At 36.9% G+C, this 23,768-nt stretch overlaps 1 protein-coding gene across 1 annotated transcript in view; it reads left to right on the plus strand.

Moving 5' to 3' along the window:
* The first annotated feature begins 961 nt into the window (after positions 1–961).
* The window catches only part of LOC103538736 (collagen alpha-1(XXVIII) chain), a 30,281-nt gene continuing 7,474 nt past the window's right edge, over positions 962–23,768 (plus strand). The window contains exons 1-25 of the mRNA XM_030454151.1: positions 962–1,133; positions 1,941–2,509; positions 3,491–3,511; positions 4,932–4,991; positions 5,802–5,855; positions 6,158–6,202; positions 6,975–7,001; positions 7,266–7,310; positions 7,761–7,805; positions 8,399–8,452; positions 9,693–9,761; positions 10,414–10,482; positions 11,783–11,851; positions 14,040–14,108; positions 14,552–14,620; positions 14,706–14,774; positions 15,779–15,847; positions 17,047–17,118; positions 17,697–17,765; positions 18,862–18,933; positions 19,804–19,872; positions 20,287–20,355; positions 21,969–22,037; positions 22,486–22,554; positions 23,294–23,362. Of these exons, the coding sequence (XP_030310011.1) occupies positions 974–1,133; positions 1,941–2,509; positions 3,491–3,511; positions 4,932–4,991; positions 5,802–5,855; positions 6,158–6,202; positions 6,975–7,001; positions 7,266–7,310; positions 7,761–7,805; positions 8,399–8,452; positions 9,693–9,761; positions 10,414–10,482; positions 11,783–11,851; positions 14,040–14,108; positions 14,552–14,620; positions 14,706–14,774; positions 15,779–15,847; positions 17,047–17,118; positions 17,697–17,765; positions 18,862–18,933; positions 19,804–19,872; positions 20,287–20,355; positions 21,969–22,037; positions 22,486–22,554; positions 23,294–23,362 (2,121 nt within the window). The 5' untranslated portion in view covers positions 962–973. The remainder of the gene's footprint in view (positions 1,134–1,940; positions 2,510–3,490; positions 3,512–4,931; positions 4,992–5,801; positions 5,856–6,157; positions 6,203–6,974; positions 7,002–7,265; positions 7,311–7,760; positions 7,806–8,398; positions 8,453–9,692; positions 9,762–10,413; positions 10,483–11,782; positions 11,852–14,039; positions 14,109–14,551; positions 14,621–14,705; positions 14,775–15,778; positions 15,848–17,046; positions 17,119–17,696; positions 17,766–18,861; positions 18,934–19,803; positions 19,873–20,286; positions 20,356–21,968; positions 22,038–22,485; positions 22,555–23,293; positions 23,363–23,768) is intronic.

Here is a 23,768-nt window from a genome sequence, read left to right on the forward strand (position 1 = left end):
TGTGGAGCCTTTTGCTTTGAAATATCGAGGTAAGGACCCCCTGTCCTCCCTGTGCCTGTGGGCATCAGAATTCCTGTCTTATGCTTGCAGGAGCTGAGAAACCTTGCAGAAATGGCTGCAGTAGGAACTTCTGTGAGATGCTCACTCCTGGAACATTCAGTCTTGCCACTGAGCTGCCCTTCTGCTACGGGTTGTGCCTGTCCGGGGAGAGCTTGCAGGGAGATGGCAATGAAACCAAAGTGGGGCAGGACTGACCTGTCAGTCCCCGAGCAGCCCTTGAGGTCTGGCTCTGTCTGTGATCCCAGGACAAATAACCCGGCCACTGGAGAAGGAAAAATTCCTGTCGGTGTGCGGCTGCCGAGCCTGAGCTCAGAGAAGGAAAAATTCCTGTGGGTGTGTAGCTGCCGAGCCTGAGCTCAGCGCTGTCCCCGCAGCTGCGGAGCAGATACATTCACGACTCTTTGCAGGACTGCTGAGGACAGAGAGGCCGAGGTAGCAAGAAGTGACCCTCAGTTCTTAAGTAAAGAGAACGGGGAAGAACAAGGGTCTGGCTCTGTGCCTCCTCACCCACCGTGCCAGCTCTGGAGAAAGCAGGTTTTAAAAAAAAGACCCTCGTGAATTACACTTGGGATTCACACTGCAGAGACGTGGGCACAGCCAAGGTGAAGGGTTCTGAGAAGGGCTGGTTGTACAATTTGTTTGTAAAATGTCTGTCTCCAGTTTGTCATGTGCTAGAACTATATGCACTGTGCTTGAAAAATCACTCGAGTAGCTCTTTTATTATTTATTAAATATTTTTGAGAAGATATTACAAAAAGAAAATAAAACCAGATCATTATTTTTAGGGTCTGTATTTTAAAATACAGCCTGCTAAGCAACTTGTTGAAGCAAAATTGTATAATGTTTTAATGTCCTTGTACTGCTGTACTTCTGTACTATTATTTGTGTTGTTTAGGAAACAAAAGGAAAAAAAATGATGTTCTTCAGATTCTGGTGGCTTTTGTGGATACTTGAACAGCATGAGTTTTTAGCTGAAAATCTCAGGGAAGATAAAAGATACGGATTGAGAAGACCAAAGGCTAAACACATTCTGTCAAATACTGTAGAAAAATATCCCAGCCCAAGTGATCAAGGTGAATTTTATAATTTTAAAACAGGTGTGGGTTTTTTCCCTGACTGATTTACTTGATTTCCAGACTACATGGTTAACTAAGGTACTGCTTATAATCAGCTAGGCTTGCTTCAACCTGCATTTTTACAAGCCTTATTTTTGCACTTTTATTTATTTACTCCCATCTTTTCCCTCCCTTTTCATATATTTCAGAAAAGACTCATGAAAAAATTCAGAAAAAATCAGAAAAAAATTATTTTTCTAGATTACTTCTGGGCTTTTTTATGATATGGCTGATAGCCTGTTACTGTCAATAGCCCATATAACTGTATTTCTATGGAAGTGATGTCATCAGTAGTTGAGAAAATTAATAGCAGATTCTGCTTATGGAAATTTCTGTGTCACTGGATTTGAGTATCAGTACCAGGAACAAAATCTAGCTCTGTCAAATCCCATTCCAGTCATATTCAGTAAGCCTCAATTTCCTGTAGATGACTTCCACTTTCTCAGTCCTCATCCTAGTAGGATATCCAGTGAAATACCAGGCAAGAGGACAGAATGAATGTAGAAAACCACTGCAACATTCTTCATTTTTTAGTACATGACATCACCTCACCTTCCATGTCTTAATCCCTGGGGCATCTCTTCTGGAGAAAATTCCTCAGCCTCCATATTCTGTATCTTCATTGGGGTCTCACAGTTGTGATTACAGAGGTTTTAAAAATTTTCCATAATTGCAATCCCACTTTTGAAGCCTCAAATACATGCAAGGGTAAAAAGAGATTTAATATGAAATCACTCCACTCACCCACCTATCTATTTATTCTAGATGAAGACTGCATTCTGGAAATTGCTTTTTTACTGGACAGCTCTGAAAGTGCTAAAGACTATAATCATGAACAGCAGAAAAAATTCGTCCTGGAAACAGCAGATAGAATGAAAAGTCTGCAGCTTACTTCGGGACATACCCTTAGCTGGAGGATGGCTTTACTTCAGTACAGTAGCACCGTGCTCATAGAGCAAACTTTCCATGACTGGAAAGGCCCTGAAGCATTCAAATCCCACATTGCTCCCATCACCTACATAGGTCATGGCACCTACACAACTTACGCTATAACTAACCTCACACACCTCTACATGACTGAAGGGACTCCAGGTAGTGTGAAAGTAGCTGTGCTCTTCACCGATGGAGTGGACCATCCAAGAAACCCTGATATTTTTGCTGCTACAGCTGATGCTAAACACCAAGGAATCACATTTTTCACAATGGGAATGACCAGAGTGGCTGAGGAGGTGAGCAATGCTGCCAAGCTACGGCTCCTGGCCAGTGTCCCAGCATCCAGGTTCGTTTTCAACCTCCAGGAGAAAGACGCTGTGGAGAAGGTTCTCAAAGAAATGGTATGTATGAGAAAGGACTTGAAATAGTTTTAGGAACATATGTACAAAATGGTGTTCTTTCAGTAATTTTGGAATGCTTACACTACCAAAGAAACCTGTACTTTTTACATGTTATAGCCATCCGCTTATTAGTAAGACCACATTGCCCAAGTACAGCTTTCTTTTCTTTCCTCACCATTCAGATCTTGCCAGATAAAATATTTGAAGGTGGAAATGGAATTAAACCTAAAGAAACCTGTTGTGAAGTTGATTTTATCTCTGTTTTTCCTCCTAAGAAAGGTATTTTAAACCTCCTTTCTTAAAAGAACAACAGATTTTTTACATCCTAGTGCTTTCTTCTGCAGCAAGAAGGAATGTGGCATTGCCTTTTCTACCAAAAAATATGCAGCTCTTATTCTGCCTAAGTGGAAAGAAAATTGTAGACCTTAATGGCAATATGTGAATTTAGAGAAAATCTGAACTTGGCCACAGACCTTTTTAAACTTCCATGGGAAACATAAAACATAATCTAGAGGAAATGTGTAAATTGAGCTTCTTCAGTATAGAGTAGTTATCATTAATTCCTACTAGACAGCTGCTGCTATTCAGCACTTTGAAAACAGTGTAATTTCTGGGTACATTGCTCCCATAGACAATGGGAACATAGTCTAACTATACTAACATAGGCTAACTATGTTGTATGATGTCTGCTTACCATTGTAATTTCAGCAAATTATGGCTGAACAAGAAGATGGTTGGTCAGTGGTTTGTACAACAATATATAAAAGAAATTGAAATTATTTAAATTAATTTTTAGAATGCAGAGATTGCTATAATATTTCTCAGAAATTAAAGCTTGATTAATTTTAGTTAATATGTTAATTGCAATATTTAATGAACTAGCTGCTAAGCAATTTGTGTCAACATCTTCCAGTGTCTTTCCTGTAGATCTGGATGATGACTTTAAGTTTCTAATGTTGTTTTGCAAATCTGTCTTTACAGAAAGATCTGTCTGAGGAAGAGGTAAGTTGTTTGTTTGTTTGTTTGTTTCCTGTACAGAACTACTACTTAATATAGACACAATTAGATGGAAACATAATTGAGGAAAGCTGATAGCTCAGGAAGCTGGTTAAGGAAAACATGCTTTTGCATTTGCAGGACAGAGGTTTAATTTGTTATCCAAATACTATTTACTTTCCCTACTTATTTTCAGTGTTGAAAAAGAACAAAGTGTGAGTATTCAGGTTAGCAAGAATTTGGTAATCTGCCTGGGCACACCATCCAACTCAGTGGATAAGAAAACATGACACAGAGCTGAATGTGGTGAAGGTCTAGCCCCTAGTTCTCTTCCTCTGTAATAGTTTTAAAAGGGAAGGAACTCGAAGTGGTACCATTGCACTTTACCAGTTTGTCCACGCTGTGTCACCCTGACTGCAGGCACTGGTAGATCTGGCTGCCATTTTGGTGGAATAAAGTTACCTGTCCTTTTAAAGACGTAAGTCCTATTTGAGGAACAGTCATCTCAGGCAAACATTGCTCTAATGAGCTTCTCAAAGAAACTGCTAAATATTGTAAGGGTTGGCAAAACTCTAAGCATTTTGTTTTTCATTCATTTCTACTGGCATGTTGATTTTTCTCTGTCAAAATAAATCCTTTAAGTAGTAAGACCTTCAATTTTATCCTTGGAAAACATATTGTTACCAATTTGGGACACTCAGATTAGAATGGTATTTAAACACATCGCTTCTAGACACCTCCACACTGAGTGGAGGTTTAATAATAATGACAAGAATAAAACCAAAATTCCTTATTCCTTCTCCAAAATTACCCCAGTACATGTAATAATTCTGTAGTATGTAATGGTCTTAAAGTTTAAAAAAGACCTAAAAATCCCATAACTACATACCATCATGAAGCCTGACTGGGACACATGGCAGTAGAAGTGGCAGAAGAAAGAGAAAGATTAGAATCTATTATAATTAATTGCATTAACTAGATAAAAGGATACATTCATAACATGTTTATAGATATGGCTAGAGCCAAACTATGATCTATCCTACATATAGCGGAGTAAAGTGGAAAAAGAATGTTTTCTTATCCTATTGTCTTGGCTATCTCTACAATGCCTAGTCATCAAAACAAGTTTACAATCAGAGACCAAACATACCAATAAACCAAACCTGTGAAGAGTTTGGAGGTAAAGTCATTACAGAGATGACTGGAATTTTAGGAGTAGGAATGATATGGATTTTTGAATGGAATGTAGGAAGCCACAGTCCTGATGCAACAGTTTAAAAAGATTTCTGTAAAACATGTAACTATAACTGCCTTCTTTTTCTTACTGGTGTACTCACACTAGCCATACAGGAACTTAATAGCAATGTTAATGTGTTTTCTGTCTCTTCCATTAAAATGCGCTGATTTGGACTGTATTTGTCTGAAGTGTAACCAGGCTGGCACTTGTAACTGTGAGAAGGGGGAAAGAGGCCTTCCCGGTCCTGCTGTAAGTAACTGTCATTTCTCAAATAACCCATAGACAGTATAAATCAAGATTTATTTCTTTGCTGGAATTTTCTTTGAAAATTATTTGAACTGAAATCTCGAGGTGACAAAAATTCAAGCTTCAATATATAGTTTTCCATAGTTAAATTGCTTGGAAATATCACACCAGCAGGAAATGTGGAGAGACCTGAGAACATCATGAGACACTCTGTGAAAAAAGCAACAACATGATGTGTTCAGGCTCTCCTTTTAGCCACAGCAGTTTAGGAGGCTGGAAGAAGGAACTTTCCCATTTGGAACAATAATTCGCCTGACAGTAATAATTCATCGGACAGTGAGACCAGGTGGATACAACTAGCCCCAGATCAAACATTAATATCTGAAAAGCTCTCTGAAAGCAAGAGAAAGAGCAAGAGGCTGATGGTTTAGGAACAATTGAGACAAGAGACTTATAAATAAGGTAAAATACGTGTGACTTCTTTTAGAATAGTCTTACAACTAGAACCTCTAAGCATATCTAGGGGACTGCTTAATACAGTGTTTGGTGATCTAAACTGCAGGCTTTATATTTCAGAAAGAACTCTTGTGATTTAATGGTCCAATATTAATTTCAAGGTTATGGTAAATGCAGAGCTTTTAAAAAATAAATCTAAAGGAAGTAAATATCGTGTATACATATATATATCATATGTATATACATATAAGGGTATGTATTTTAAATAAAATTATTTGACTACTATATGTACATATATATATACTACTATACTATACTACTATAGACTACTATATACATATAATTTGTTGTTCTCAGGGTAAAAAGGGTCGCACTGGGGAGGATGGAGCTCCAGGACTGAAAGGGGCAAAGGTGATGCCATTTTTCAGATTAAGGTGAACGATTTTTTACTTCATTAATATGGGAAGAATATCCTAATAGTACCCACATAGTTTTCACCTCTGAATTTCTTAAACTTCCTCTACCTTCTTTTGTTGTAATAAAGACTAAGATTCTTTACAAATTAAAGTCTTACATTTATCCTATAAAATCATCACGGTGTAAAAGAAGAAAGCAGGTGTGCATCCTGTATTCCACTGAGATATGTACTCAGATAATCAGGACAGTACTATCTTATCCTCACGACACTGATCGTGGTGTTCCATTATCCACAGGGGGAGCCAGGTCTTAACGGAATCCCAGGACAAGACGGAGTAGAGGTAAAAAAAGATTTTTTTTTCCCTTCTCCAATGAGCAGTGTTCCTAATAGCACATTTCAGTTCTGGTTTACCAGCTAATGATTCATTAATGCTAGATGAACTGAAAACATTATCTCTGAAAAAAAAGGGAATAATTTCTTTCTTGTAATAGCGATCTCGAAAATATTCTCTAATAATAGAGAGTATCTCCTAAAAAGTGTGAAAAGCTCTGATATGGTAAACTAAGAACATAACAGAAAATGACACTCTGCCTGCACCTTTTTGGGTCAGTTTAAATTTCTTATTTCACAAACAAAGGATTTGGTGTGTGACAGCAATGAAAAAGCTGAATGAAACACACGTAGGAAGTAACTGTAGAAGCAGCCTCTTAGTACTTTACTTGGAATTCACTCACTTAGGAATCATCCTACTTTATATTTTCTTTTTTTTTTTTAATAGTGACTTTTTCCATGCTTTCTTATATTATCCTGTTTCTCACTAAGAACTTTAGTTGATCTGCCTTTACATCAAAAAAATCCCAGTCTAAAGTGACACTTTCATAAGACTTTTTCACACATAAAACAGCATCTTTCATGACCAGCGGATGCAGTATTTAAAGTCAGATTGCCATGCTTATCAGAAATCACCTTTCCTACCTGATTATTCATTATAATCGAAAATGCTGTTTTGCTAGAGAGAGTAGAATGTCAGAGACAAATGTCAGAGACAAATACTCACATCCTTAACTTCAATTGTAAATCCTCACAACTTGCTTTGCTTTTTATTTTCCCAGGGGAAATCTGGATATAAAGGAGAGAAGGTAGTACTTTCAGTCAGACCTTGTACTTACATATAGATATTTGATGTTATTGCTACTAATTATGTATAGTGCCGTATTTCTTATAAACACTTGTAATAAAAATATCATCTTATCAGATGCTGCATAGGCTCTCATAGAAGGTGCATTCCTTACCCAATAAACTTACAGCACAATTACTATAATGTCATTAACAGGTTTTCAACTAAAGCATAAGGATGATATGCTTAATGTGTCTTATAAGTATTTATTCCTGTTCCTTTCCAGGGTGAAAGAGGTGAGTGTGGATTCCCAGGAATGAAAGGAGAAAGAGTAAGTAACCATGAAATTGTTATGCTTTCAGGAAAAACAGTTAAAATACAGAAAAACTACAATTCCCTGAATAACAGCCGTTGTGATAGATTTAAGGAAAATCTTAACTCTAAGGCTGAGGAAAATGAATAACTGACAGTTTTTAAAAAGTAAGTGAGCAAGGATACAATTTTCAGTAACTTTCTCAGCTCCTGTATTTTAAATATAACAGAGTTCAATCCTGGATTACTTGTCCTTGATAACTCTGTTCATTCTTATTCTGTACACTGATTACCACAGTAAAAATATTTATTCAATACCTGCTGGCTGCTGAGCTTCTCTTAATATTAGTTTTTATTTTCATGTACAAATATCTAAATAAGATAACTTAGCACAAAGTTATATAGAAGTGTTTTGACCAAATCTAAATTTACACATAAATGTACTCTTTTTTTTTCCCTTGCCTTTCAGGGTCCTGAAGGTCCAGCAGGCCCCCAAGGAAGAAGAGGGCTACAGGTAAAAAAAAAACGAACTGATTCACTGAGATTCAAAGCTCTGAAATAATATCGTATCAAAACTATCATTAAGTCTTTGAGTCACTGAGCTCAAGGAATCCAAAATCTATCTTCTTAAACAGGAAGAGTAGCAAGAATTTGGAGGAGCAGACTAGACAAATAAATCCTTATAATTCATTCAATCTCAAAGACCACAGCAAATACAGTTCCATAGAAACCAAAGTCACTCATTTCTCCTTCAGTGTCTTAACTATTTAATTATCTCACAGAAGTACGTGGAAATAGTTTCATCTCTTTTCACCCCAGTAGTCTTGGACTGAAGGTCAAGAAGCCACCAGACCTCTTAGTAGATCTTGACTATAGATTACCTGCATTCCAATGAAGGGAAATCCACAGTTTCTCCCGATTACCAGACCCAGCTCCAACTGAGCTGAATAGCTGAATTTATACATCCATAAGAAAGTAAAACTTTATAATTCTGAAACATTTATAACATATTTTCATGCAGACTACAACAAACTAGTGCTTGTTTTTCAAGCTGCTATTGTTCTGAAAGCTAAAAAAATCTCCCTAAACCCACTCCTATTTTAATAGGGTCCACAAGGACAACCTGGAGATCAAGGGCCTGAAGGCCTGCAAGGATCAAAGGCAAGAGCTGCATTATTTCTTCTTTCATAACCTTAAAATGTACTAACGTAACCTCACAACAATTATACTTTTATCCTTATACCTCATAACCTTCCTGTAGGGGATACAGTTTAATACGACACTGCTAGCAAGTAATTTGCACTTTGTATTCTACAAGTTTCCTAAGAAAGGTTCTTCATTTGCCCTCTGCTCAGATCCAAATTACACTCCAATAATTTCTGAAAAACAGTTAAAATACAGCAGGTTCACAGAATATTACCCAGCAGCAATATAGCATTGCATTTCTTCAGTTTTCAATTTAAAACTAATTTTTTTCCCTAAGTGTGAAGTATGAATTCTGTTTGGGATCTCAGTCAAAGTCTTGAAATTGTACATTCTTCACAATTCTATAGCTCAAAATCATTAGTTCTATTCTTTACTGTTGCTCTCATCTGTAAGTCAGGAGGAGAAGTGCAATTCAGGCCATAGACTTGCAATGGGCTCTCTGAGCGTGGGCTACAGAAATCACCCAGTGCTTCACTGCCAGATCCAGTCCCCTCTGAAAATATAAAATATATTTGTTTGTTTGAAAAATTACACAGTTTAAATTTATTAAATCCCTAAGTTTTACTTCTCACCCCACTGCGAATTCGAGGTACAGCAAAATGGAGATTGCTTCATGCAGTGGTTCTTTGATTATCTGTATCAAAGCAGTTTAATGGAAGATGCAAATATCACGGAGTATTACAGAAAATTATGGGAACTGCTTTATCTTGATTAAGAGAGATCACAGTTACAGTTTGCTTCTCTGAAAAAACATATCTGAGTAATGCAGTCAAGGCTGAATGGGTTCTTCAGCTACTGAAAGGAATATTGCCATGGAGAAAAACTTGAAAATAAGTTTATTAAGGACATTAACTCTTATGATATCTCTCCTGATATCCCTTTCTCACCATGCTTAAAACACCTGCTGGCCAACAGTGAAGCATAGAGCAAATGGCTGTCAAAACTCTTATTCCCCAGGAAACAAAACATTCTTCCTTTTGCTTAATCTGTCATCACTTTGTAAAGGAAATATCTATGTTCTTAATAAAGGGAATTTTGAAGCATTGAAAGGGTGAACAGATGGAGTTCTTTGTAAGACAGTTCCAGTGGGTTGAAATACAGAATATACCAAATACGAAGCTACAAACTGAGTTAAACTGGTTTGTCTAGACATCAATTTATAAGCAGAATTGTACTTTTTTCATTCTTTGAAAAGGGTGAAAGAGGCCTCCCTGGGCCACCTGGCTTGTCTGGAGAGACTGGAATAGGACTTCCAGGCCCAAAGGTACAAACATCTCTCATTTTCTATATTATATATATTATAGGATAAGAAAGAAAACTGAGAGAGTTGAGAGTTGAGATAATATCCTTGCTTATATATGAGAAACCTCAAGCCCCTAAATGCTGTTTTTATGGTATTGGAAAGCTATTTTGTATACTGAGCAAAGCCATTTTGGGGGAAAAAAAGAAAAGAAAAGAAAAAGTAAAAAAAAAAAAAGTACTCTCAAGAACTTTTTTTACAGGAGTTCTTATGCTTGACATAACTCCACCCAGGCAGTGTATGGCTAAGTAAAAATGTATGCATAGTTTTAAACAAAAATTATCCTGTGAAAAACAGGCTTGTTGATTTGGATGACTGGCATAAAGAAACTGGAAACACTATAATAGAAATACTGACCTCTTGGAAAAGGACAGTAAGTGATACATAATGTACTAGGAATATGGTGGGAATCATTAAGCATTTAGATTTAACATTGTCTTCTTTCAAATGCAGAACTGTCTGCTGGGCTCTGCATACTGTATGACTTTGAGAACACTCATTTTCTCTGCCATTCCTGTATTCTTCTGCATCAAGTATTTCAAGCACAGGATGTCTGATAAGTCTTTACATACAAATACCTAAGTCAAGCATTTTCAAAATACATCTTTGTTTGAAGGGTGACACCGGTTTGAAAGGAAGTCCAGGCCCTGTTGGCCCACCTGGAGTTGGTGAGCCAGGACTTATGGTACGTCTGTTTTGTATTTGGTGAGAGGGGAAGAGCACAGAAAGGAAAAATTCTCCTGTTGAGGGAAAAATCCCTGTTAAAAAGGGTATATGTGTGTTAAATGATACCATCTCTTTTTTTTCTTCCGTAACTTCTCACTTTCACTGATACTAAATTATCTGGTTTTAATTTCCCTCAATAAACTGGAAATATTTCCAATTTCTTAAATTTTCTGATTATCTCAGTCTCCAAAACAGCTATGAAAAAATAATACCTTATGCAAAATGACATAAATATTTTAAAAATTTGTCCTATGATATATTCAAGTCCACATGTGGTAACTTCAAAGTTGGCGGCTTTTCAGTGTCAATAACATCAGCATGGCTTTGAGGAAGAGACCCCATTTCAACAACTTTAATATTAGAAACAGTCCTACCTAAGCAACTTCCCTAAAGACATTCAGAGTGTGGAAGTAGTCCCTGATAACCATTTGAACAATATTACCTTTATTGAAGAAAACAGAAGGAGAAAAAAAACGACCCAACACATTTGAGTTTCCTCCTCCAGGTAGTTGTAAACTCAACCACTTAGTAGCAATTCAGAAAATGTCAATTTAACTGGAACTTGTTTTTCAAGGTGTTGGAGAGCACCTTTTACTGAGCTATTTACAACAAAGCAGACTGGAATTAATTTCTCATCACCTGGTTGAAAGACCCCTAGTGCATCCACAGGGGAAATTTTGTTCAGTTTTTTCACAAGTAACTGTTCCCTTTTGACAAGGAAAGATTTGTAATAATCATTCCAAAAGAGGTGTTTCCATGTAAAACAGATGACTTGGTAACTGAAGTAATTGACCTCAAACCTGATCAGAAATACACTACTGGAAAGGAGAGAGAAGAGCCCAAAGAAAAAAGCATTACTGATAAAGCCAGTGGTGACATTCAGTCAAAGTGGGGTAGTAATGTTTCCTGAGTCTCTCTCATGCTTATACTGATACATTAATAAGTGTTAGTAACAAAAGTAAATGAAACTAAAGTTTAGGGAGAGAAGATGTCAAAAGTATAAGGAATACAAATTTCAACTACATAACTTGTGATTCAATAGTAACCAGAATAGTAAAACTGTCTGCATTGTTATTGCTGCAGGCCAGAATGCTCATAATTTATTCACTCTAAATATCATATTACTGTGTTATTTTTAACAGGTTATAACTACACCAACATTCAAAGACATGCTGAAAACTGGCAATGACATAGAATGTACTGCTGTGGATTTGAGTGATTAATACATATTCTAGAACATTTTAAACTTACATTAACAGGGACCTCAAGGACCACAAGGTGTTCAAGGAGAAAGAGGCTCTCCAGGAGAAGGACTCCCAGGAGCAAAGGTACAGCAGCTGAAGGGTTTTAAGATCAGAGTAGCACCATTACATACGTGCATGCCAAGACAATTCCATTGCAGACATGGGAATCTGAGAAAGTAGCTTGTAAATTAAAATTAAAACTTGGCATCCATTAATTGAATATATTTTCATAGAATTCAGTTGCTCGAAACATGGCTTTTAGGTACAGATAGCCTTTGGGACCTGTAAAGCTGGTATTTAATTCATCTGACACTTTATTTGTGGGATCTAAGCCTAGAGAATTCCAGCTATAATTTTAAAAGAGCCTGGAGCACCTGACTTCAAACAAAATACTATAAAAGATATTCCTAGATGAAAAAGTGGGCTTTTCACTGTTGCCTTTTTCTAAATCCTTCTATAGAGAGACCTTTCCTCTCGCTGAAGACAGGCTTCAATCTTCCTAAATACATCAGCCACTGGCTTATGAGTTTTAGCAGAAGTCTGAATGGAGTTTGTGGGAAAAGAACGCTGCTGGCACTCATTTTCAGATCCAGTGGAAATAATTACAATAGTAGTTGCACGTACATGGATAGACTTAATAGACCCACTCTTTGCTGCCACCTTAAAACCAACTCCCAGGCTGAGTTGTCACCGTTACCTTTGATCTGAACAATAACAAAGTGACACAGCATGTACATGAACTAAATAACTAACTAAGTGGTTCGTTGAATTTTGTACATGGACTAAAGTAATTTTTGTTGGCAAAACAAAAAATGGTTTTGCAGATGCAGACCCTAACTGCCCCTTTGCTAAAAGTCTTGGGATTTTTGTTTAGCATTATGCTGTGATCAGCTAGGTTTAAATCTGACTGCCATGAGCAACATACTATCTTCAAACATCCAGTATATATTTTCTGATTAATTATATATATTATCTAACCTGATGATGATGTCCTGTATTTGCTTAGTAGACCTCATGCATGAAAACAAACAAAAAATCTATTTGAAGGATATGCACTCAGATGTCATGGCATTGACACTGGAATGCCAATTCATGTGGGAAGAAACACAGAGCAAACACTGCTTCTCCTTACTTCAGAGAGAACAGCTGTTTGTTTCTACAATTAACAAGTAAAACACAGCAATAATGCACCATGGGAACAAGTACAGCAGAATGCATAATCTAACTAAAACTACTGAGCAATTGAGAGAGGAAAAATAAATTCTGGAATTCTGCTATCATTACTGGAACTCTTGATTCTATAAAAAATTTACTACTTTTTTGCAGCCAAATCTGCCCTGAAGCCAAGCATGTATTAACAGAGTTTATAGGTATCTCTAATTGTGTTTATAGATGCCAAGTACCACAGCTCTGGTTTTAAACACATTTTAAACAGGTGATTTGTTAGTCTAAAGCAAACTTTACTGTTGCTTTATTTAGAAATACTTTTACTTCAAGCTGACATTTCAGTAAAGAGAAAACCAAAGGCATGTGTTCCTCAGGAGTAAAGTATTCTATTTAAACAGAAATCCACATAATGCATTTCAGTCAATGTTAAAATTATGAGATTAGTTACTAGAGTGAGAAAAGAACTGTATGGGCCATAGATTTTTTTCCTTTGGTGATTCTGTGGCAATTTACATGAGCTAAGATCTTTCCCTACACATCTTATTAATAGAAGTACAAGAAAACACAATATTTGTCTCCTTATTAGTAAGCTACATTTTCTCTAAGACCACTACTCTTTAAATAAACATTTAGAAAGAGGGTATTTACAAACAGACTTCTACAACAATACAGTTTCACTTGGTTTGTATTCTGGCAAAGTTCTTAGAGAGAGCCAGATCCTCATTTCCATGCTTTAATGAGATTAACCCACGAGACAAATAAGCAGAATTCAACTTTCAGACAGTCTCATTACTCAGCCCTGCTGACATTTACATCAGTCATGGTTTTGCCATTGATTTGAGGAGATGCAGGATAGGGCCTTGAGCAATCAAGGTGGCAAAAAGACAAAAAGAAGCTTGTTCAGCTCTTTGATCAGAAATTTCAAATTGCAGAGCAAGGTCACTTGAAAAAATGACCTACTTGGTACTCTGGAAAACAGATACAGGAGCTACTTCCTGGTTCTTGCTTTGGTTTTCATTCTGGCAGAGCAAACAGTGCTTCTCCTTACTTCAGAGAGAACAGCTGTTTGTTTCTACAATTAACAATATGTTATTTTTTCATGTAGGGAGACCGTGGCTTTGATGGCCCAAAAGGCCCTCGTGGACCTCCAGGCATTGGCATGAAAGGTGAAAAGGTGAGCAGTAAATGCACCAGAGGATTAACTAAGTGCCAATAAATCTACATAATACAGGGAATATAGGGCTGATATTCACTACAAAAGGTGTAATGAGGCAAGAAAACTACAATAAGCTCTGGATAATAAGGTATTTTGTAAAGAGATTTATGCCCAATAAACTCTCACAACCTATTTTACCATCTCTTCATATTAAAATAGGAAACGTTACAAAAAGCATCCACAGAATCCTGTGGGAAAGTTAAGGTTTGGAAAGGGAAAAAGTGACTGGCAGTTGTTTGCAACAGAGCCAGCAGGGAATAGACGCAGATATGAAAGATAAAAGGTCAGATCCCCAGCTTCTCTGGCTTCAAGAGGGGTTAAGTCAGCAAATACGAGCATGGGAGCATTCCCAGATTGTTGCTGTATTTTACACAACTTAGCAAATTTACTTTGTTTGCCAGGGTGAATTCGGTCCTCCTGGTTTACCTGGGCCAACTGGATTACCTGGAATTGGAATTCAAGGAGAGAAGGTGCAGTTTTCAGTTTCCCCTCACCACCCACTTAAATTTGTAGTAACAAAGAATATTTTAATAATTACTTAACTAATATTTTCAGGGAGTGGAGGGCCCAAAAGGACCACCTGGATCTAGAGGGCTACCAGGACAGGGACTACCTGGACCAAAGGTTAGAGAATTTTCTGAAGTAAAAGCAACTGTGCTGGTTTTATTGTTAAATTTACTGGTTTAGAAATGGTCTGTCTGCATTCCTATGCTTGCTAAAGTGCTGAACACCAACACCAACAATATTGACATAGCTGCAAGAAATTATTTTCTGTATTAATATTATTGAATATTATACAACAGATCCTACTCCATTGAAAAGCCCCACAATACCATTGCCACATCTATCTGTTTAGGTTTTGGTTTGGTGCATCACAGAGAGTTTGAGGTACTACAGATCAGACAGTGAACTGCACTTTGTCCAATACGTTTCCATAGAAAGGGTTGTCTGCCTTGAACTTACAGTTTCATCATATCAGGTGCAGGTTCAGTGAATCAATTACAAAAAGGAGTTGCACTTAACACAGAACAACACCAAAATTTCAATATTACTCTTGCTGAAGGAAAACAGTCAGAATAATTCATCCTTGACTGACTTGGAAAATACAGAACTGTTAATGAAAGACATTCCTTGAAGTGTTTGCAATGGAGTTTTGAAATTATTTTTCTGAAAGGGGAACATATAAAGTTTTCAGTGACTGGAAGCTATTAAAGCATAGTATAAAGGAACTAGAGGTGTACATAGGGAAAGGGCCTGGGATAGGTGAAGTATTTTGCAGCATCAGAGATAACATCTTACATTTTCAGTGACTGTGCAGGGATATGCTTTAGTACTGGTAAAAAGATAGAGAAGGGTGAATTGCCTGTGGCTATCAGGCAACCCTGAGATATCAGCTACTTCAGTGGGAAACATTTACAGGCCATATAATTATAGATTTATAGCATTAATCATTTCCAACAACAACTTTGAGTTGACAGAACATGCTGCAGATTCCCAATCTTTGTGACCAAGGGTTTAACACATACTAACAACAATATCACACTATTTTTTCTGTAAATATAAGCAACCAACAACATGCCTTTATATTTTCATGTGATAAGACTGTTAAAAAACAATTTCTACTTAAGGGTGAACAAGGCTTGCCAGGAGAGACTGGAGTGCCAGGAGAAAGAGGTATTGGAGAACCTGGTTCTAAGGTACATTGTTAATGAATAATTCTTTTATTTAGTTATATATCCAGATCTGAAATTGGTGTTTCCTGCGTATCCTTTCTTTATGCACTTTAAGATAGGTTTAGAAATAAAATTTAGGTTCTTAGTCTTTAACTCCTTTAACACAGAAATTCAATGACCTCCACAAATTGGAACATTTTACTTACACTAATACTGTACAAAAGTATTCAGATTTTTGTGACTGAAAATTTCCACGTGCTTAGCTGATGCTCCAGTCAGCTCACCTACAGCTCTGCCCAGAAAACCATGCAGAAGATTAGTTTCCAGAACTTGCAGTCCCCAGTGTATGTTAAGAGCTGGTGAACAAAAGTAGCACAGTGGTTACTGTGCTGCTCCTTTCCCTTTCACACAGGTTAGGATGTAAACAAAGCAGCAGTTATATCCTCACAGCTTCATACCAGAAACCATCTGTGCTACTAGACAGAAAGCCCAGTCACTCAGAGGAGAGGAAGCTGTAACCAGATCATATTACCATATTAAGACCAAGATATTAACTAGTCCCTATTTCATTAACACCCAGATTAATATAAAGTATGTGAACAGATTAAAAAGAATTTTTGTGATTGTGGAAAGGCACAGGATTGTCCTGGTTTTTCTCATTTATTAGATATTTGGGAGAGGGTTGGAAAAGGAAATAAATTGTTCAGTTTTTCAATAATTCAGTTTCACAGAATATGATTATGCTGAGTTATCTCATTTGACTCCAAATAATCTCATTTCATCTAAAGTAAGGCCAGGCTCTTCAACTTTAGATAAATAGACCAATAACAATTACACTGCTGTTAATAGATTTGCACTGATATTCACCAGCAAGATTTCAATCATCATGTCACAGTCATCTCTGTCTGATGTTTACTTCAAATGCTGACACTTCATGAAATGATGGCATTATTTTTTAAGAATGAGTTGGAGCATTAACAGTTAATAATATTAGTTGCATAGATAAAATGCACAGTTCAAACAATCAGATGGTAGGATATTTTCAGATGCATCAAAGTCATCTTTACAAAAAAACCCAGCAAAATTTCAGTTCATATGCATAAATGTGTGCTGTAACTATATACATGGTCTAAGAAACTATTTAAAGTAGATTTCCTTTATTCAGAGAAAGAATAGTACCAAGTTTGCATTTAATAGTAGTACTTACTTTTTATTGCTGTCAGGGTGAGCCAGGCCCTTCAGGACTGGCAGGTTTGCCTGGTCTTCCAGGAGAGGATGGAGCCCCTGGACAAAAGGTTGGTTCATCTCTGTCTGCAATCTACCTGCTTCCCTCTAAGCATTCCTACTGTTGTTCCTGTGCTCAAACCTAGAAGAAAGTGTGTTCAAGGACAAGGGGGAAAGTAGCACATTTTTAGTGAAAAAAAATTCTCTTTCAAACATACTTTTTAGAAAAAACTTTTTTATGTTTTGATGTGGTTTTTTGGCAGGGGAGTGGGTATGGGGCGTTGTCTTGTCTTATAGATGTGGGCCTTTCTTCATCCAGCACCTCCTACAGCTCAGAAGGGGAACCTCTCAGAGCCTTCTGATTATGGTATATTCCTAGAATCAGAAACCCCATATGTTTAAAGATTATATAGTTAGAGTGTTCAATCATCACTATGGACACAAACTACTTCATGCATTCCACACAGAGTTTTACAAAGGTTGCTTCTGTAAATGGCAGGAAAATCCTGGACCTACTGAAATCAGTGGGTGTTTTGGCATAGGCTCTAAAAGGTCTAGGATTTTAATGAATTTATTCAAGTGAATAGAGTTGATCTTGCACCATGTCTATGCAGTACTGTGTAATGCTGCTTTGATTTTTCTATTATAGGGTGAACCAGGGTTACCTGGTATTAGAGGTCCTGAAGGTTCTCCAGGGTTTGGAATACAAGGGGAAAAGGTAAGAATTTCTTACTAAAGGTGATATTCAAAGTTTTAATGTTTAAGGAGCAGGTCTGTCCAAGCTTTCTCTTTTTTGCTCTATTATAAGCAATGAAAAAATATACCTCAAGGAATAGGTTAATTAGTGCTTCTATAAGTGGTAAACTGCAGAGTTTATTTCAGCCTCAGCCTAAAACAACAGCTTTTTAAACAACAAAATTGATAAAAGACAAGCCAGCACATCTTTTTCACAATCTTTATTTTTTTAAATGACAGCACAACAGTCCAGTGACTTACAGTTTCTGGTACCTCTGGTAGTATCTGGTCCAAGAAGTGCACAAAGATCTAATTTGGAATGCTGCTTCTCTTAGCAGGAATAAATGGGTCCATCTTTTATGTTCTGGCTCTTGCACTGGTCTTCTATCCTGATTCACAGATGGAGAAGTAATTCCAGTTTCTCAGAACAGCATCTGTATCCTGTGAAATGAAGACACTGGAAATTGATAGATGTCCAAGACATTGGACAGGACCTACAGAGATTAAATGTCACAACAGAAGAGAAATAAAGATATTAGTATCACAATTGCAAGATGCTGGAAGAGATAAAAACAAGTGTAGGAAGGAAAATCAAGGCATCCACCTGTAGTCAGATTAGTTTGGTAGGGCTTACATGCCCATGACATGATACGGCAATAAAATTCATTACTGTATTGGAAATTTTTCATAATGATTCTGGACTCATAGCTGTTTCATTTTTGTTGTAATTATTACAGCCTAGTATCACGCTTAAATAGCATTTACCCCTTTAGAATTTTTATGCCATCTATTCTTAGAGCTGTTTCTGCACAGAAGTATAAGATGATCAATCAGAGAGGTCAATTGATTGACCCTATTTCTCTTTGAATAAAGAAGAAGCACTTTTGAGTGCATTATCTTTTCCTGTTTTGATTATTTCTATTATATAGTATCTTTTTCATGTAGTAACTCAAAAATTTACATCTGCAAGGACACAATCCCTAAGACTCCATTTGGTCTTTCACTGGTATATACAATTAATTTCAGTTAATACATTCTTAATATTATTTGGTGTGTGACATGTCTTGTCCATTGTTTAGGGCGATCAAGGTCAGAGAGGAATACGTGGATTAACAGGACCAACAGGAGTGCCTGGGCCTGCTGGAGCTAAAGTAGGTTTATTAACATGTTACATGTGTTAAATAGCTCCCTCAACACTATGCTTTGTTCTAGATGTCAGAAACAAGTGTCCCAGAAAGAACTTGCTTCTTTAAAAATTAAAGAAAAAAGTTCAGCTAAGGCTTCTCTTAGCAAGACATTTAATGATCCCTTTAAACATCTAGAAGCATTTTTTAAAAAATAACCTAATTTCCCACATTGCGTCCTGTCAGTTTGGAAAAGGGGACCCTAATGTTGATATTTTTATGCATTTCAGCATTTGGGAAGATAATATGTTGTATGTCATACACATATTTGACAGGTCTTTATTTTTCTTTACAGTGACTCATGGCTGGTATTCTTTTATGGATTTTCAGTTTTAATTCAAATACTCAGTACTTACTGAAAGTGGAAGAAGTGCTACTCCAAGTTTCTCCTGCACTTTCTTATTAAGTCCTTTGCTATTTTTTACATGTGTGTTTCCACATAGGAGGAAACATAAAAAAGGGTGAAAAAGCAGACTGAAAGGACTATTTAAACAAATCTGCTGTAACAAAAAAAAAAATCTTTTCAGTATACCTACACAGATGAGCAGAAAGCATTGAGTGCTGGATGTGCTGGACCAAGTTTCAGATACACTAAGAAAGAGATTTCTAATATTTATTCATTCAGAGACTGAGAAGAATCTCACTTCTTTTGAGGAATGATAACTATGATTGTTACCAGTTTTTCATACAGTTAAATGTCACTCTACATGGAATAGAATGTTAGAAGTTCTAACAGAATTTTAACAGTATATTATAAATTGTTGAATAAATGTTTTCTCTATGAGATGCTCATGCCCATGTAAAACCATTGGGTTTGCTCTCCTTCCTTCACTGCAGGGAGAGCCTGGTGTGCCAGGACGTGCTGGAATGCCAGGCCCTCCTGGAAGAGCTGTGCCTGGACCAAAGGTAACTTCCACACTCTAGCTTGCAGAGCTTGTAAACACAGGGTGAAAACAGTGATGTAGGCCATGTTATTATTCGTGTAAATAATTTCAGGCTTATGAGGTCAACTAAAACTTCTTTGGAAAATATGAAAAGTTATGGACTGTGTCCAGTCTAGTTATCACCATGCCCCAGTATTAACTGTATGCCAGCCTGAGGCATGGCTTACCTATGTCCATTTCTTTGTTTTGAATACCTTTGAATATCAAAATACTTTTCTCTCTTTTGTTTTTGGTGTTTAATGCTTGCAATAGCAACAGATAAATTTAGCTATTACATTTAATATATACGCATTTATATAACAGAAATCCAAAACCACAGTCTGTGATTGGTACTTAATAAAATATATGACTAGAGTATATGTTTTCTTCATTGCAGGGTGACATTGGATTACCTGGCATTGCTGGACCAATTGGAGAACCAGGTTTTGGGCTTCCTGGGGCAAAGGTAGCTCATAAATTGGTAAACTTATTTCTGATACAACTGTAAAATAAGGCAGGATTTCAGAGAAACAACAGAATTGCCTAGAATAGCCAAGCGTTCTCCAGCTCTTAACATGCATGTCCTACAACACTGGAAGAATATAAGGATTTGCAGAGCCAGTCCTGGATGGTCAATCTTCTGTGCTCTGTGAACCATAAGGCCTCACATGGCAAAGAACCAGGAGAAACCAGTAAACCAGGGTTTACTTGATGATGAGTGAATACAGACAGAAAACCTGATTTACATGCTTACAACTGTCAAGATCAGGTAGTTTTTCATAGCTGGGGTCCATTGCTTCATTCCTAATTTTGACATAGGGTAATCCACAGTCTCCAAAAAGATCTCAGGACATGGGCCAGTGTGAGAAGAGATGCCTTAAGTAGTGGAATACGTGAACAAGTAGCTAGTCACTAAGAACTTCTCTCTAGCATTTCTCTAGTATTGCCTCAGTGTTACCTACATTCAACTATCTTAAGCCACTCTTCATTCCAGGTCTGATTTTGTCTTAACACCAAAAATCTTGAGACATACAAACCTCTAATTAAACCAGATCCCACCCTTTTCCTTTTCTTTTTTTTTCCTCTTAGTGAATTTGACAGTACTATAGAGTATAGCCCTTATACTTTGTTCTGTGGGTGACTTGGAACACAGTAACGTAAGCATGAGACACGTCTAACTATATCAGTTTTCAATCAGTAAGTGGTTTTCAACATCTTTACATTTTCATCAGGAGGGGATGATGATGGTAGAATCACATACATTTCTGGGACAGTGCCATTAATTGAGAGAAGCACATGTTGTCCTATGTCTGGGAATCCAATAGGAATCAAGTAACTGGAAGCATGTCCTTTGCTCAGAGTTTCAATCTGTCTTCCTCATCCTTGAGCTCCCAAAGGTCTTTCAACTGAGTGACACTGCATGTTTCTGTGACTACATTCCTCACTTCTTGCTCTTGCTTCAGTCTCAGACACACATCTCCACTAAGTTGTACCTTGTGATAGAACACATTTTAAACTGGCTACAGTTTTAAACATTTTAAAACATTTAGAACATTTTAAAACTGGCTACAGAAAGCGCTGTTATCCCCTGCCCTTTGGCCACACAAAGACACAGCATGCGCAGCAGATTCACAATTTTCCCAATGATCTGCACCAGTTTGACATCTTCAGTTATGAGCATTGTATAAAGTAGCTACTGAGTAATTCAGTTCCCATTCTAAGCTTTTGCCTGTCAATGATGGAACTGTTCCCCTGAAGCTGGAATAGTAATAACCATGACAAAAGTATGGGGAATATGACTGAAGTAATTCTTATATGTAGGCCACAAATTACAAGAGACAGAGCTGTTTACATTAGTGACTAAGAAGTGAAAGGTCAGATAAATCCTCAGCACTATTAAATATCCCAGTTTTAGTCCAGGATTAATAACAGACAGCAATCATTCAGAGTAAAATACATTAGCAGATAGAGAGACAGATAAAATCAACTTAAAATATATAAGAAAAGTCATTTTCATGGAAAATTTCTGGCTCCATTTGTATTGGCATTCACCTCAGCTATTTTTCCTGCCTTCATCAGGGTGACCGAGGTCTTCCAGGACCCCCAGGGCCCTTTGGGCCCAAAGGAGATGGTTATCCTGGCCCACCTGTAAGTTTCTGTACAATTTTTTAAGGGGAATTAGGAGCAAATAGATGCTACACCAAAGTCATTAACCCCCATGGCTGACATGCTAGGAAAGATTTTATGGTCTAAAAGCCTAGAAAGGCTCCTCAGTGGTGGAAATGCTTTTCAGTACAGAAGGAAATACAAATCTCCCTTGAGAATAGTCTATGACATTTCAATGTCCTCTACTCCTCCTGATTACAAAATGCAGCATATACCAAATGGGTCTTTTATTTCTTATCACTGATGTTTGAATCAGTTCACTCATGATATGGGACACTGTCTTCTGCCCAACAATATAAAATTTATTCCCAAGCAATAGAACACAGCCCAGCTAAGACATGGAGATAATATATCCAAGATACTACCATATTGTATGTAGTCAATACAGCCATAAATTAAATTAATATTCTGTCTGTACATATAATTTCAGGGCTTGCCAGGCCTTCCTGGGATTCCTGGTGAACAAGGCCCAGATGGAGTTGGACTACCAGGACCTAAGGTACAGACCTTAACTTCTACATAAGTAAATGCACGTGTCACCCTATTTCATGTATATAAAATACCCGATTTCATGTAGGGTATATACCCTATTTCATGTAGATGAAATTCCTCCACTTACGTCACAGTCTGAATACCTTTTCAATCCAGCTTTTACTTACTTATCAGTAAATAAAAGGTAGATCACATAGAAGATATTTGAGCTTCCCTTCAGAATTCATCCTGATGCTAACTGCAGGTTTACTGGAATTAAACAAGCAACTGAAGGATTAACTACAGCTATTTAAATATGCTTGTTGTCTCTTAAAAGGAGATAACTCTTTTTTCCATTCACCTCAAACCCCTAGCTGCCCAAGGGCAGAACAGTGCCAGAACAGTGCTAATGTGATTAAGTCTAATTCAACCAACACACAGCAAGCAAAAACACTTTTTTGTTTGCTTGTTTGTTTGTAAAACCAGGACTTCATTTTATAATAAAGGAATTGTAAATCCTGTGTAACTATTGTGTAATTGGCTGTCCATGTCTTTGCATGTGTTTAGACCACTAGCCACTGTTTATCCTCAATAATTTTTCTTGCTCCATCTGAAACATTGATCAGTTAGGACTGTTTGGACTTGCACTGTGCTGTTCAGTAATTTTACTTTGTCCCATTTGAGTACAAAAGTTGTAATTCTAGTAATTCTAGAAGTAAAACAAACTCTGGTATTCCCTACTTATTTTTTAAAGTATCGACTTTCAGGGTGATCCCGGTAGTAGAGGACCAATTGGCCTCCCAGGTCCCCCAGGAGAAGGCCTGCCAGGACCAAAAGTAAGCCATTTAAACTATTATATCTCCCATTGTCTATTTTATTATATATAAAAAAAAAAAAAAAAAAAAAAAAAGAGTGGGGGGAAGTATAGTATAAAAATGTGTGATCATTCATACACATCTCCATATTTCACACTTCACTAGAAACAACTAATCTAATAACTAAGGTAACTAAGGAATACAATCTCTATTTTGTAGAAAATAAAAAAGATTTCTGGTTCCTAGCTAACTAGCTATATACCATTGCCTTCTGCCAATTGCATAATGTGGCTTACTGGTCCCAGAGATTCAGTTCATGTTGTCATGAACTGGTATTGTCTTATATTCACTGCTTCTAAAAAGACATCAGTTTGGTAGAAAATGGACAGGAAATTACATAGTAATTTAGCAATTTACTGTGTTATTT

The sequence above is a fragment of the Calypte anna genome, chromosome 7, assembly GCF_003957555.1.
Source record: "Calypte anna isolate BGI_N300 chromosome 7, bCalAnn1_v1.p, whole genome shotgun sequence".
In the NCBI taxonomy this organism is placed as follows: Eukaryota; Metazoa; Chordata; class Aves; order Apodiformes; family Trochilidae; genus Calypte; species Calypte anna.